Source organism: Zea mays, chromosome 10 (assembly GCF_902167145.1).
Source record: "Zea mays cultivar B73 chromosome 10, Zm-B73-REFERENCE-NAM-5.0, whole genome shotgun sequence".
NCBI lineage: Eukaryota > Viridiplantae > Streptophyta > Magnoliopsida > Poales > Poaceae > Zea > Zea mays.
The window spans coordinates 107,594,295-107,610,319 of record NC_050105.1 but is presented as its reverse complement, the minus strand read 5'-3'; the positions used below and the strand labels follow the sequence as shown (position 1 = coordinate 107,610,319).

Sequence of the window (16,025 nt, the reverse complement as noted above, 5' to 3'; positions counted from 1 at the left end):
GATGAAAGGTCTATATGGTTTAGGTTTTTCGAAGATGGTGGATTCCTCTTGGCTCGACAGATTCTGCATTCACGTTAATTTGGACGATTTTTATAAAAGTGATTGTGACAGAAGTAGACTAAGAAGCGAATCATTTTGGCTGTTAGAAGCCGATTCTGACGGCTAGAATCTAGCCAAAAGATGAAACAAACATGGTTTATAAAAGAAAAGCTGACGTGACGCTGATATGGCTATATAATGACGATAAAGATTGTGCACTAGAAAGTTTGATAAATAAGACAATTAAAGATTGCATATTTGAAAGTTGTGATAGATAAAAGCTGATGCTGGTAGATATAGGGCATGTTTGGTTTAACTTTTTTCTGACCAGCTTTTCTGAAAATCTGGCTGTGGGAAGAATCTGACTGTGGGGAGAATCTGAGTATCATTACGATTACATGTGGAGAAAGATAAAGTTGTTTATAGGGCTCAGGATCTAAAAAGTGACGGATTTCTACTATTACAACGACTCAAACGATTATGTGTTTATGTTGATTTTGGATGGTTTTTGCCCAAACGAATTTTATAGAACCTGGCTGGCCAGAAACTGCTAGAAGCCGAAACAAACGGGACCATAGAACGTGGATAATGACGTGACCATAGATATAGCCTAGAGGCTGAATCCGGTCTAGACCGTGTTTAGTTTCTCTTCAGTCCATTATGTTTAGATGGAACGTAAAGATTCTCATGACTATTTATTCGATTCCCTCATTAGTTTAACAGGTGCACTGTTACGAAAAACGAAAATAATCTACGCACTTAGCGAGATTCTTGCTTATTTTCATTCATAAGCGGCACGCTCTAAATGGAAGCAGCACCGCTAGCTAGCCTACACACATACGGCCTACCGAGCACAAGTAGAGCGCTCACGTCTGATCTGATAAATAAAAAGAGAGTGAAGAAGCGCTCAGCTAGCTCACACGCCATCATTGCTGCGCTGCCTCCCAACGTTCGGGCAAGAACGAAGGCGTCTTTCGCTTCCATTGCTGCTGCGAGGGAGAAGAAGCCAGAACAAGAACGTGAGACACACATACATCGTGTGAGGTGGCGTGCTGACGGCGAGGGATGCGGGCGGGGGCATACACTATCCACCAGTCGCTCACCGCCGAGGCGGCCGCCGTGCTCAAGCTCGCGCTCGCGCTCGCGCGCCGGCGCGGCCATGCGCAGGTCACGCCACTGCACGTCGCGTTCGCGCTGCTGACCGGCCCCGCCGCGTGCGCGCAGCCTCTCGCGGCCTTCTCCTCACCCGCGTCTCCGGCGGTGCCGTACGGTCTACTCAAACGTGCCTGCTTGCGGTCGCACCCGGCGCCCGGTCCGGCGGCGTGTCACGGCGCGCCCCAGCACCCACTGCAGTGCCGCGCGCTTGAGCTGTGCTTCAATGTAGCGCTCAACCGCCTGCCCGCTTCCGGCCCGCAGTCGGCGCCCTCCTCGACGTCGCCATTCACGTCGCCGCTTATCCAGCCCAGCCCCACACTCTCCAACGCGCTCGTCGCCGCCCTCAAGCGCGCGCAGGCCAACCAGCGCCGCGGGTGCGTTGAGCTCCAGCAGCCGCCGCCACCAGCAAATGCGCCGCCAGCACAGCAGCAGGCGCTCCTCGCCATCAAGGTGGAGCTGGAGCAGCTGGTCATCTCCATCCTCGAAGACCCCAGCGTGAGCCGCGTCATGCGGGAAGCCGGCTTCTCCAGCGCCACCGTCAAGAGCAACCTCGAGGAGGAGAGCGCGCTCATGCCGCCGCGTTCCTCGTCGTCCCCACCGCTGCCGCTGCCGCCGCCGCCCATCCCTCCCCACTTCTTCATCGACCCCAGCATTCCCTCCAGCGGCAAAGCTGGTGACCGCTTCGGGCTCTGGCCGGCGCACTTCTTGTCCGCGGCGCCGGGCCCGGGCGCATGCAACGACGACGTCCGCGCGGTCCTGGAGGTGATGGTCCGGAAGCAGGAGCGGCGAAGCAACCCCGTTGTGGTTGGCGACTCGGTGTCCATGGCGGAGGCCGTGGCCGACGAGCTGCTCCGGCGCCTCGAGCGCGGCGACGTCCCAGAAGAGCTCGCCGGCGCACACCTCCTCAAACTGCAGCTCTCCTACGTGCACATCCGCCTCATGAGCCGCGGCGACGTGAACGCCCGGGCCTCCGAGCTCCGCCGTAGCGTGGACGCCGTCCAGCTCCAGCGCGGCGGCGGGCTGGTGGTCTACGTGGGCGACCTGCGGTGGGCGCTCGACGAGGAAGCCCACGACAACCACGCGGTCTCGTCGTACAGCCCCGTGGAGCACATGGTCGCCGAGCTCGGCCGCCTCCTCGACGACCTCCGAGCTTCCTGCGGCCGCGCCTGGCTCGTGGCCACTGCCAGCTACCAGACGTACATGAGGTGGCAGCAGCGGCGCCGGCGGCCGCTGGAGTCAGCATGGACGCTGCAGGCCGTGGTGGTCCCCACCGGCAGCGGCACCGGTCTGTCCCTCAACAGCCTCGGTTCCTCATCGTCTTGTTCCTCCCTCCAAAGGTAAGAAGCAAGCAAACCAGTTCTCAACCGAGAAACCAGCTTTCCTACAGAGTACAGTACTATGCTCTCCATCTGCCACCATGTTTCTGTCTGTGCTCGTGTCCGTGTTCCCTTTTGCTCACTACTGGCTACTGTAGTACTGTTGCATTCTTGCTCTGGAGTCTGGACCTCCATTGATGCTGTCGAGAACAAGCAAACGGACAAGCTGGTCAGGTCAGAGTCCGGCCATGCATGTTGCAGAGCTCCCCGTGAGGCAGCATCCAGCTGCTAGCTGCTACACTAGTTCCTAATAGCCATTAATGAGCTAGCTTGTCATGTAAACTCAAGGTGGTGGATTCTTGAGGGGAAGAAGAAGAAACGGTGGTTGTTGGGGCCTTGGGGAACGGGATGGTAGCCTAGCAGCCCTGTCTGACGAGGAAAAGAGCTTCATCTGAAGCAGCGACAGTGCTTGCCGTCCTGAGCCCGGCCCTTTTGGTACACTACGAGGACCCGTCAGACTGATCCGATGCGTCGCGTCGCGTCGCGTCCCTTTTCCTTGCAATGATGCTGCCTTTCACAAGCTCAAATCACATTTCTGTATCGCAATGCAGAGTTGAGGGGGGAAATCTCTGATAAAATAGTACGTACATAGTGGTAATATAGTTTCGATTATGTCTAGTATGAAAACAAAAACACTTATCTTCTCTGATAATGTCTAGTAGACTTTTCTTGTGGCCAAATGTTGAAAATAACGAACTACGGTATTTAGTGGTGTGCTGCTCAGATAGGCAGATAGCTATGAAAAAAAACTAAATACAGTATAATTTATAGGCTAGAACATTCATTATTCCAATAAAAATTTAATTGATTTCTCACATAGCAAGAAGGTAAGATATGATCTGTTTGTCTCCGAAAGAATGTACCTCTTACTTTCTGAGGATTCAAACAATCTTATATTTGACAAAAAATATGTTTATGAACAGTACTAATATTTATAATACATACTAGATTAAGCATGCATTATAACTTTATATTTATAATTTAAATATGAACATATAATTCTTGATAGTATTTTTTTTATAGTTACACTTGGAATTGTTTGAAAAAGAAGAACAAAAAAATCATAGTGGGGAGAAGGTCCAGCCGCTATAAAACCACTATACCCTGCTATTTTGAACATTGTTTGTATTTCATCTTGTTTCAGAAGTACCCATGTCCTATAATCCATAGTCGAAGGCTAGAAGCTCTATCATATCTTTGTCCCCAGTTCCAGTGTTCATTCATAATCTGTTTGCTGAAGTTTGTGATTACTTGAAACTATTAGCTAGACTACTACTAATTAATAAAGTACATTAAGTAAGACTCGATTACTAGTTTGTTGGTCAATTTTTTTAAGAACGATTGTGATGCCCTTATTGTTTGACATGGCTTTCTTTGTCCTCTGTCTAGTGCCAGTGCAGGGGTGCCTCCGCCAATGCTGACATCCCAGCCGCTTGGGCAGAATCCTTTTCCAGAGGTCGGGGCGGCGACGGCGTTTGCAGGCAGAGATGAGCAGGAGGATGAGATGCAGCTGGCGCTCTGCACCGAGTGCACCAAGAACTACGAGAGGGAGGCGACGCTCGTGAAGGCAGAGGCTGATGCGGAGGGCCCACGTGCCAGCCTCCCGGGCTGGCTGGTGCTGGACAGACCACCGGCAGACCAAACACCACACGAGGTAAGAAAGCAATGGCAATGGATTTCTTGGCATGCCAAGGAGCTACTGACCTTAACAGGGTGTGGCTTAACTGAGATTCTTTTGATGGTTTAGCAGAAGTATCTGACCGTGTTGAAGAGGAAATGGAGCCGGCTGTGCAGGAAGCTTCACCTCTGCTCTGATCCAGGCTCCCCTCAGTGTCCATGGTGGTCTGGTTCTTGCTCGCAACCGGCCAGCAAGGGTAAGCCAAGCGAGCCGAGGTTCTTGGGCTTGGATGGCTTGATGGGGCAACACACGAGCAGGAGGTCCCCGCCGTCACCATCGAGGAGTCCTCGTTGGGCTCCGAGTCCACCGATGGGGTCGGGATGCCAGGGCGTGGGAACTACGCTTGCTCTCGCCAGCCACCTGCTCTCGGACTCGGCGACCTCCGACAGCCGCGCCCCGGGAAGCGGTGATGGATCCGCGGCGGCGCGCGAGCTGGAGCAGAGGCTGCGCAGGAACATCCCGTGGCAACCCCGAGCCATCGTCGCGGAGATTGCCAATGCGGTGGTCGCTAGCCGAGAGAGCGACGACGGGGCGACGGGCGTGTGGCTGTACGTGAAGGGGAGCGACCACGTCGCCACGCGGCGCGCTGTCACGGTGATCGCGGAGACGCGCTGCGGCTCGGCTGACCGCGTGATCTGCGCGGACCCGAGCAAGTTCAGCTCCGCAGAGAGGTTGTGCTCAGATGTTGTCTCCAGGGCGTCCGCGATGGGTGGCAAGATGGTGGTGGTGGTCGTCGACGATGTCGAGAACGCGTCACGCGACGTCGCCGACTGCCTAGTCGCCGCATCGAAGAGCGGTTCTCTGAAGGATCGTCAGTCCGGACAAGCACTGGATCTCTCCGGCTGCATCGTGATCCTGCTAGCATCGAAGTGGACCGGCGGCTCCAGCGACCAGATCAGCCTGCGTCTGTGGGCGGAGAACGAGGCGTCGTCCGCCGCTCTCAAGAGGAAGACGGAGTCACCGCTGCGCGAGAGCAAGCGAGCACGGCACGACGCCGGGCTGGGCGGCCTTGATCTCAACCTCTGCGCCGAGGATGACCCAGCAGACGAAGACGACGAAGCCCTTCCCAGCGACATAACCGACGAAGGCGACTCTAGCGACACGAGTGAGCACGGACAACCCCACGGCCTCCTCGAGGCCCTCGCGGCCCGCGTGGTCACCCTCGACAATGACGACGGCGACGGCGACGCCACAGCCTCCATCCGCGCGAGGCTTGCCAGGGCCATCGGCCAAGGATGGACACGTGTGGAGGAGACGGCGGTGCAAATGCTTGCAGCGGCGTCCGGACAGTTCCTCGAGGACGAGTTTGAGAGTTGGACGTCGGAGGTGCTTGAACCGGCAGTGGCGCTGGCAACGGTCAAAAATGGCGGGAAAGGGAAGGTGATAGTACTTGGATTGGGGCCCTGTGGCGAGAGCCGGGAGACACCAGGGTTTATGGGCTCTGTCCTTCCAAGTAGGGTCCAGGTGGACTGAGCTGTGTACTGTTTTTTAGTTCTCATTTTTTTAGAGGGGAAGTGGTTTGTATGTATGGTATGTAAAGCGTGGGATTGGGGCCTGGAAATGAAAGGGATCAAATGTACTATTATTATATATAAGTAGTTTTGCAGGATTAATTATCACTACGGACTAATTTGGAAACTTAAATCCTCTGGAGATTAGAGAGCATTGAGGTGAAAATACACTAATTTTTCTTCAAGTCCCTACGGCTTGTTCGGTTATTTTTAATCCATATAGATTGGAGGAGATTAATAAGGATTAGAAGAAATTTTAACTTATTATGTATTGAAATTCACTCAATCCCCCTCAATTCATATGGATTAAGGTTGAACGGAACATGTCCTCCAATCCCCTCAATCTACTTTAAACCGAACAAGCCCACAAGGGTTTGAGTTTCAAGATTAGCCATACGTGGATTGCTCAACAGGAAACTTTGGAATAGGTTCACTCAAAGTATAAATACATACTACCAATATAAGCAGTTAATATATTTCTAAAAATATTCATATCAAACACCAAGTAAATAATATATATATGGAAGATCTATTCATGACCTAGGGTACTCGACCCAATGATCCATCACCTGGGTCGGACCACGTGCACCAGCCACGCATCGAATCGCGCGCCCAAGCGCATGCCGCCCTACGCCTCCCGCATGAGTCTCCCTCTCACTCACTCACTCACATGTCACTTTAGTGGGTCTCAGCATGCATGCAAAGTTAAAAAATTAATATCTCCTAAATTAAAGATCAAAATTGGAAACCGATTTCAAAGTTGTATTCGTCGTGATTAAAACTTCAAAACTAGATCCCACATTCATGAGTGGGAGGGACCAGGCGGCTCGCACGTGGGTTGCTCACCTGGTTTGGGTGATGGACCAACTGGTCTATCACCCTAGGTGATGTATAGCATATATATATACTAGGTATGTTCCCCGTACGTTGCGACGGGAGTAAAAAAATTGTATGAAACATAAATTTCGAACGACAAACATCAATATGATATGTAAAATTTGTGTGCAAACATTATCAATATCATAAAACAACTCATGTACTGCTACCGTTGGCCTCGGGTGAGTCGTGACTATGTTTCCCGTTCGGGGTTGGCCTCAGGCGAGTCGTGACTGCGTCTCCCGCCTGGGGCCTTGCAGAGTTGGTCGCCGGAGTTGGGCACCATCCATAGCATCGCCCCAGATGCCCTAGGGTGAGTCGGAAATGGCCTCGAGCAAGTCGAGACTGTGTCTCCCCCCGATATTGGCCTCAGGCGAGTCGTGACTTCGTCTCCGCGCGGGTTGGCCTCGGGCGAATCGGAAATGCGTTGCTTGTCCAAGGTTGGCCTCTGGCAAGATGTGACTACATCTCCCGCCCAGGGTTGGCCTCGGGGCGAGTCGTGACTACGTCCCCCGCCCAGGGTTGGCCTCAGGCGAGTCGTGATTGCGTCTCCCGCATGGGGTTGGCGGCGGGCGAGTCGTGACTGCATCTCCCGCCTGGGGTTGGCCTCGGGCGAGTCGTGACTGCATCTCCCGCCTAGGGTTGGCCTCGGACGAGTCGTGATTACATCATCTCATGCCCCAGGTTGGCCTCGGGCGAGTCTTGACTATGTCTCCCACCCGGACGTGGCCTCGGGCAGTCGTGACTGCGTCTCCCGCCCGGGGTTGGCCTCGGGTGAGTCGTGACTTAGGTCCCTTGTGACTTAGTAAGGTTGTGAGCGTGTTTGTTATGACCCTTTCTTACTCTTATCTAGGCACTTTAGGGTCATGCCTTGAGACGACTTGCATCACTACACCAAAATAGTAAACTTCCTAGAGCCTAAACCCTAGGAAGTTAGGCCTAAACTCTAGGAAGTTAGCTAAACTCTCGGAAGTTAAGCCATCCCGTCGGAAGTTTGGCTCTCGGAAATTTCTTGTCGGAAGTTCGCTTAACTTCCTAGAGCCCTCTAGGAAGTTAGCGAACTTCCTACGGCCAAAAAAGCCTCTTGGAAGTTAGTAGATTCTCGGAAGTTAGTAGCTTCACGCCGTCAGCACCGTCAGTTGACTAACTTCCTACGGCTGACTGTAGCCCCTAGGAAGTTAGCTGGCTAACTTCCTACGACTTACTGTAGCCCCTAGGAAGTTAGCCAACTAACTTCCTACGGCTGACTGTAGCCCCTAGGAAGTTCGCTGGCTAATTTCCTACGGCTTAATAAGCCTCTAGGAAGTTAATTTGACCATCATTACAAATGCTATTTATTTTTATTTTACACCACATTCCACAACATAACAAATATATCAACAGCTATATAGCACAATATATTTTCACACAAAACATCTCACACACAATCACATAACAATATTTAAATCCATAGTCTCATCAATTACATCACAAAAGTCTCATCCATAGTCTCATCAATTACATCACAAAAGTCTCATCCATAGTCATAATAAGACACATCTCATCATCCAGTACTAATAAGAGACAATATCTCATGCATAGTCATAATAAAAGTCTCAAGTATGAGAACGCAATAACATGGAAGCTCACGGTCGCCGATCACCATCGGGTTACAGTGACGAGTGATGGTCGATACATCTACTAGTGAAGAGGGTTTCGACAAAGTCTAACCCGTCGTCTTGTTCATGCGTCGGCAAGGTAGCTGGAGGGGTCTAATATACATGTACAAATGACATTTGCTGAGTTACATCATGAAAGGGAATTAGGCTTACACCTATTTCCTAATTAATTTTGGTGGTTGGTAGCTGGAGGGGTCTAATATACATGTACAAATGACATTTGCTGAGTTACATCATGAAAGGGAATTAGGCTTACACCTATTTCCTAATTAATTTTGGTGGTTGAATTGCCCAACACAAATAATTGGACTAACTAGTTTGCTATAGTCTATAAGTTATACAGGTGCCAAAGGTTCACACTAAGCCAATAAAAAGACCAAGAAAAGGGTTCAAACAAAGAGAGCAAGGGACAACCGAAGGCTGCCCTGGTCTTACGCGCCGGACTGTCCGGTGTGCCACCGGACAGTGTCCAGTGCACCAGGGGACTCCAAGCTAAACTCTTCACCTTCGGGAATTCTCAGAGGCGCTTCGCTATAATTCACCGGACTGTCCGGTGCATCACCGGACAGTGTCCGGTGCCCCAAGGGAGAGCAACTCTGAACTCGCCAGCTTCGGGAATTTGCTCCGCTAAAATTCACCGGACATGTCCGGTGCACACCGGACTGTCCGGTGAGCCAGAGGAGCAACGGCTACTTCGCGCGCAACGGTCGACTGCAACGCATTAAATGCGCGCCTGCGCGCGCAGAGGACAGAGCACGCGCGGGTGGCACACCGGACAGTCTACAGGACTTGTCCGGTGCACCACCGGACAGCCAGGCGGGCCCACAAGACAGAGCTCCAACGGTCGGAACCCAACGGCCAGGTGACAATTTGCTTGTAGATTCTTTATATTACAATTTGCTTTCCGTTTCTCAATTATGCAAAATGGGCTACAACTGTCTATTTACTGATGTAGGTGTCACTGTCTTTAGAAGAAGTGATGATTCAGTAGCATTTAAGGGAGTGTTAGAGGGTCAGCTATACTTGGTAGATTTTGATAGAGCTGAACTTGACACTTGCTTAATTGCTAAGACTAACATGGGTTGGCTCTGGCACCGCCGACTAGCCCATGTTGGGATGAAGAATCTTCATAAGCTTCTAAAGGGAGAGCACATTTTAGGATTAACAAATGTTCATTTTGAGAAAGACAGGATTTGTAGTGCATGTCAGGCAGGGAAGCAAGTTGGGTCTCATCATCTACACAAGAACATCATGACGACTGACAGGCCGCTGGAGCTCCTACACATGGATCTATTCGGCCCGATAGCTTACATAAGCATCGGCGGGAGTAAGTACTGTCTAGTTATTGTGGATGATTATTCTCGCTTCACTTGGGTGTTCTTTTTGCAGGAAAAATCTCATACCCAAGAGACTTTAAAAGGATTTTTGAGACAGGCTCAAAATGAGTTCGGCTTAAGGATCAAGAAAATTAGAAGCGACAACAGGACGGAGTTCAAGAACTCACAAATCGAAGGCTTTCTTGAGGAGGAGGGCATCAAGCATGAGTTCTCTTTTCCATACACGCCACAATAAAATGGTGTAGTGGAGAGGAAGAATAGAACTCTATTGGACATGGCAAGGACCATGCTTGATGAGTACAAGACTTCGGATCGGTTTTGGGCCGAGGCGGTCAACACCGCCTGCTACGCCATCAACCGGTTGTATCTACACCGAATCCTCAAGAAGACATCATACGAACTCCTAACCGATAAAAAGCCCAATATTTCATATTTTAGAGTCTTTGGTAGCAAATGCTTTATTCTTGTTAAAAGAGGTAGAAAATATAAATTTGCTCCTAAGACTGTAGAAGGCTTTTTACTAGGATATGATTCAAACACAAGGGCATATAGAGTCTTTAACAAGTCCTCTGGACAAGTTGAAGTTTCTTGTGACGTTGTGTTTGATGAGACTAACGGCTCTCAAGTAGAGCAAGCTAATCTTGATGAGATAGGTGATGAAGAGGCTCCGTGTCACGCTAAGGAACATGTCCATTGGGGATGTGTGTCCTAAAGAATCCAAAGAGCCCTTAAATGCACAAGATCAACCATCCTCCTCCACGCAAGCATCTCCACCAACTCAAAATGAGGATGAGACTCAAGTTGATGAAGGAGAAGATCAAAGAGATGAGGCACCTCAAGATGACGGCAATGATCAAGGGGGAGATGCAAATAATCAAGACAAGGAGGATGAAGAACCAAGGCCGCCACACCCAAGAGTCCACCAAGCAATCCAACGAGATCACCCCATCGACACCATCCTCGGCGACATTCATAAGGGGGTAACCACTAGATCTTGTGTTGCACATTTTTGTGAGCATTACTCTTTTGTTTCCTCTATTGAGCCACACAGGGTAGAGGAAGCACTACAAGATTCAGATTGGGTGGTGGCGATGCAAGAGGAGCTCAACAACTTCACTAGGAACGAGGTATGGCATTTAGTTCCACGTCCTAATCAAAATGTTGTAGGAACCAAGTGGGTGTTCCGTAACAAGCAAGACGAGCATGGTGTGGTGACAAGGAACAAAGCCCGACTTATGGCCAAGGGATATTCACAAGTCGAAGGTTTGGATTTCGGGGAAACCTATGCACCGTAGCTGGGCTTGAGTCAATTCGTATATTACTTGCCTATGCTACTTACCATGGCTTTAAGCTTTATCAAATGGACGTGAAAAGTGTCTTCCTCAATGGACCAATCAAGGAAGAGGTCTATGTTGAGCAACCTCCCAGCTTTGAAGATAGTGAGTATCCTAACTATGTTTATAAACTCTCTAAGGCGCTTTATGGGCTCAAGAAAGCCCCAAGAGCATGGTATGAATGCCTTAGAGATTTCCTTATCACTAATGGATTCAAAGTCGGAAAGGCCAATCCTACACTCTTTACCAAAACACTTGAAAATGATTTGTTTGTATGCCAAATTTATGTTGATGATATTATATTTGGGTCTACTAACGAATCTACATGTGAAGAGTTTAGTAGGATCATGACACAGAAATTCGAGATGTCAATGATGGGGGAGTTGAAGTACTTCTTGGGATTTCAAGTGAAGCAACTCTAAGAGGGCACCTTCATTAGCCAAACGAAGTATATTCAAGATATTCTAAACAAGTTTGGGATGAAGGATGCCAAACCCATCAAGACACCCATGGGAACCAATGGGCATCTCGACCTCGACACGGAAGATAAATCCGTCGATCAAAAGGTATATCGGTCGATGATAGGCTCTTTGCTCTATTTATGTGCATCTCGACCGGATATTATGCTTTCCGTATGCATGTGTGCAAGATTCCAAGCCGACCCTAAGGAAGCTCACCTTACGGCCGTAAAACGAATCTTGAGGTATTTAGTTTATACTCCTAAGTTTGGGCTTTGGTATCCTAGGGGATCCACATTTGATTTGATTGGTTATTCGGATGCCAATTGGGCGGGGTGTAAGATTAATAGAAAGAGCACATCGGGGACTTGCCAGTTCTTGGGAAGATCCTTGGTGTCTTGGGCTTCAAAGAAGCAAAATTCTGTAGCTCTCTCTACCGCCGAAGCCGAGTATATTGCCGCAGGTCATTGTTGCGCGCAACTACTTTGGATGAGGCAAACCCTTAGGGACTACGGTTACAAATTAACCAAAGTTCCTCTTCTATGTGATAATGAGAGTGCAATCCGCATGGCGGATAATCCCATTGAGCATAGCCGCACTAAACACATAGCCATTCGGTATCATTTCTTAAGGGATCACCAACAAAAGGGAGATATCGAGATTGCATATATTAACACTAAGGAACAATTAGCCGATATCTTTACCAAACCACTAGATGAACAAACTTTTAACAAACTTAGGCATGAGCTAAATATTCTTGATTTTAGGAATTTCTTTTGATATCTTACACACATAGCTCATAAGTATACCTTTGATCATGTCTCTTTTATGTATGCTATGACTAATGTGTTTTCAAGTGGATTTCAAACCAAGTCATAGGTGTATTCAAAGGGAATTTGAGTTTTCGGCGAAGACAAAGGCTTCCACTCCACTCCATAACTCATCCTTCGCCGTCGCTCTGAGCAACTCTCCGTCTTTGGTATAATCTTCACTCATGTTTTATTTGCCAAAAGGGAGAAATTAGTTAGAAAAGGGCTTACACTTCACCCAAAGTATCCGTTTTTGGCGATTCATGCCAAAGGGGGAGAAAGTATTAGCCTAAAGCAAAAGGACCGCACCACCACCACCTAATTTTAAAACTAATGATTTTCAATTTGGTATCTTATTGTGTTCAAAAGGGGGAGAAAGTAGTATTTTCAAAATCGATATCTCAAAACCCTCTTGAACACTAAGAGGAGAATTTCATTGAGGGGGAGTTTTGTTTAGTCAAAGGAAAAGCATTTGAAACAGGGGGAGAAAATTTCAAATCTCGAAAATGCTTCTCAAACTTTAATTCATTTACCTTTGACTATTTGCAAAAGGACTTTGAAAAGGATTTACAAAAGAATTTGCAAAAACAAAACATGTGGTGCAAGCGTGGTCCAAAATGTTAAAAATAAAGAAACAATCCATGTGTATCTTATAAGTATTTATATTGGCTCAATTCCAAGTAACTTTTTCACTTACAATTATGCAAACTAGTTCAATTATGCACTTCTATACTTGCTTTGGTTTGTGTTGGCATCAATCACCAAAAAGGGGGAGATTGAAAGGGAATTAGGCTTACACCTATTTCCTAATTAATTTTGGTGGTTGAATTGCCCAACACAAATAGTTGGACTAACTAGTTTGCTCTAGTCTATAAGTTATACAGGTGCCAAAGGTTCACACTAAGCCAATAAAAAGACCAAGAAAAGGGTTCAAACAAAGAGAGCAAGGGACAACCGAAGGCTGCCCTGATCTGACGCACCGGACTGTCCGGTGTGCCACCGGACAGTGTCCGGTGCACCAGGGGACTCCAAGCTAAACTCTTCACCTTCGTGAATTCTCAGAGGCGCTTCGCTATAATTCATGGGACTGTCCGGTGCATCACCGGACAGTGTCCGGTGCCCCAAGGGAGAGCAACTCTGAACTCGCCAGCTTCGGGAATTCGCTCCGCTAAAATTCACCGGACATGTCCGGTGCACACCGAACTGTCCGGTGAGCCAGAGGAGCAACGGCTACTTCGCGCGCAACGGTCGACTGCAATGCATTAAATGCGCGCCTGCGCGCGCAGAGGACAAAGCACGCGCGGGTGGCACACCGGACAGTCTACAGGACTTGTCCGGTGCACCACCGGACAGCCAGGCGGGCCCACAATACAGAGCTCCAACGGTCGGAACCCAACGACCAGGTGACGTGGCTGGCGCACCGGACAGTGTCCGGTGAGCCATGCGACAGCAGCCTCCACCAAACGACTAGTTTGGTGGTTGGGGCTATAAATACCCCCAACCACCCCACATTCAAGTCATCCAAGTTTTCCACCTTCCAACTATTTACAAGAGCTCTAGCATTCAATTCTAGACACACCCAAGTGATCAAATCCTCTCCCAATTCCACACAAAGCTTTAGTGATTAGTGAGAGAGATTTGTTGTGTTCTTTTGAGCTCTTGCGCTTGGATTGCTTCTTTCTTTCATTCTTTCTTGCGAACAACTCAATTGTAACTGAGGCAAAAGACACCAATCGTGTGGTGGTCCTTGCGGGGAAGTTTGTTCTCGTTTGATTGAGAAGAAGAAGCTCACTCGGTCCGAGGGGCCATTTGAGAGAGGGAAAGGGTTGAAAGAGACCCAGTCTTTGTGACCACCTCAACGGGGAGTAGGTTTGCGAGAACCGAACCTCGGTAAAACAAATCCTTGTGTCACACTCTTATTTGCTTGCGATTTGTTTTACACCCTCTCTCTCGGACTCGTTCTTATTTCTAACGCTAACCCGGCTTGTAGTTGTGATTAAGTTTGTAAATTTCAGATTCGCCCTATTCACCCCCCCTCTAGGCGACTTTCACATCATAATATAACGAAACACCAGATCTTTCTGTGGAAAAAAAGGAACTGAACGCTAAGATATTAACTTTGAACCTCAATGTGTAAACAGTAAGCATGCTTCCATCCAAGTAAATGAATACATAACAGAAAGTTACAGTAAGCTATGAACATTGATGTTCATGCTCAAGTTATACTAAATTGCAGTAAGTTATGAATATTGATTGCATGCTCAATTCACTAAAATTTCTATTGACTCAAACCATTTGCTTATGCAGTTATGACTAACATCATATATTTCGATTGAGTTCTAAAAACTTAGTAATAGACTATAATTATCTTTGCTCAGGAATGGATTTTTCTTCAACATTTTAACTTCATGCAGCAGCAACGCCATCAGTTTTTTGCATCAACAGAAGCAACTGGAAGAAACATTCTAGTTCTAGTTAATATTTGGCAAGAAAGGCATAAAGGTATCGATTAGAGAATGGATATGAACATTGTATGGCATTATTTAAAGCTTCCCATCATCTACACATACTTCAATACAGAAAGAAGGCCATTCTCATCTCCAAGATACCTGAATAGAAAACAAGAATTCGGAATACAAAAGCCAAATTAAGTATCAAATTAAAAAAAGTAATGTATGTAGCATACATCATAAAGGTCCTCTCTATGACTGCAAAAGCAGTAATGCTGACATCCCACTGTGACGAATTAAATAGTTGCCTGAACTCAAGATTCCATACCTACAAGACAAATATATATCATATAAAATGGCCACCACACTAATAGAAAACATTCTTACATATTTCAGGGCTAGGTAGTTCCTCCTAGGTTGGTCAAGCCACTTTTTTTGCAGGTTGTCTTCAAAGAGCATATAATGAAAAAAACTTGCAGTATGAACCAACACATGAGCACCACCACATAGCTGTTGTTAACATGAGCTCCAGGCACCAAGGTCCCAAATTTTGAAAAAACGAATAGTTTGAATGCATAAAAACTTCACTGCCTGTCAATAGGTCACCTGGATTTCATTTTCTTTGGAAATTGCAACCAGAAGTCCCTAGTTTGTAATAAACTATAAAGAACCGACATATTCGTTGTTAGAAACCAAAAAAGAAAAGCAAATTGTACTTAGTATTAGTTGTTGTACATAATAGGCAACAAAGAACATAGCTAGTTTGAACAAGGCGAGGTAACTATGTATAACTTTATCTTTGGTGGACAAGAGAAATAGTTAAGAGCCAAACCTGCAAAAACTTGTACGGCACACTCTTCGATGATATAAGGAGGCCTTCAATGTTATCACCTCCAAATATTTTTATCCTAGCATCCCTGCAGTTTGTAGTGAAGAACAGCTATCAACAATTACACAATAAGAGCTAGGTCTTTGAGACATACAACAACTAAATAACCTGTTTCCATGCTTATGCAAAGTAGTTTCTTTGTTTTGTTATAACGCAATTAACTGATTTGGAGGGATGGAGAACATAAATTAGCAAAGCTCTAGTTTACAACTGAATGAATTGTGTGGCAGTGGTTTAGGGTTGGTTGTGATGTACTAATGTGAAGGCGGGGTTTGGAATGGGGCTCACAGAGTTGCAACAGCGAGGAGGCGCTGGACGGGATCGAAGGCGAGTAGTGAAGCTGTGTATGGCACCCCGCAGTGAGTCGAGACCTGCGCGTCCATTTGGATGGCATCCGCAGGTGATGCCGCTGGTGCTGAGGCTCCTCCTCCTCCTCTTCCTACTCCCTGCAGCAA

General features: G+C 47.8%; 1 protein-coding gene and 1 long non-coding RNA gene across 3 annotated transcripts; one reads left to right on the top strand and one right to left on the bottom strand.

Annotated features, from left to right (window-relative positions):
- The first annotated feature begins 729 nt into the window (after positions 1 to 729).
- On the top strand, positions 730 to 5,867 carry LOC103641545 (Protein SMAX1-LIKE 4). 2 transcript variants are annotated; one of them, XM_008664889.4, is made up of 3 exons: positions 730 to 2,531; positions 3,960 to 4,224; positions 4,318 to 5,867. In XM_008664889.4, the coding sequence occupies exons 1-3, from the start codon at positions 1,105 to 1,107 to the stop codon at positions 5,719 to 5,721; spliced, it is 3,096 nt and encodes a 1,031-aa protein (XP_008663111.1). In that variant the 5' UTR covers positions 730 to 1,104; the 3' UTR covers positions 5,722 to 5,867. The 2 variants fall into 2 exon arrangements, with proteins under 2 accessions (XP_008663111.1, XP_008663112.1); XM_008664890.4 differs by having other exon boundaries at positions 731 to 2,531; positions 4,321 to 5,867.
- An 8,916-nt stretch (positions 5,868 to 14,783) lies between these two features.
- Positions 14,784 to 15,571, bottom strand: LOC103641544 (uncharacterized). The gene is made up of 4 exons (XR_560378.3): positions 15,514 to 15,571; positions 15,288 to 15,341; positions 14,918 to 15,009; positions 14,784 to 14,840 (listed from the first exon to the last, which is right to left on the bottom strand). It is a non-coding gene; the product is annotated as an uncharacterized lncRNA (long non-coding RNA).
- Between the last annotated feature and the right edge of the window lie 454 nt (positions 15,572 to 16,025).

Coding starts and splice junctions, on each gene's coding strand:
- LOC103641545 (XM_008664889.4), top strand. CDS start 1,105: ATGCGGGCGGGGGCATACACTATCCACCAGTCGCTCACCGCCGAGGCG. Junction 2,532..3,959: donor TCTTGTTCCTCCCTCCAAAG/GTAAGAAGCAAG, acceptor TCCTCTGTCTAG/TGCCAGTGCAGGGGTGCCTC. Junction 4,225..4,317: donor CAGACCAAACACCACACGAG/GTAAGAAAGCAA, acceptor TTGATGGTTTAG/CAGAAGTATCTGACCGTGTT.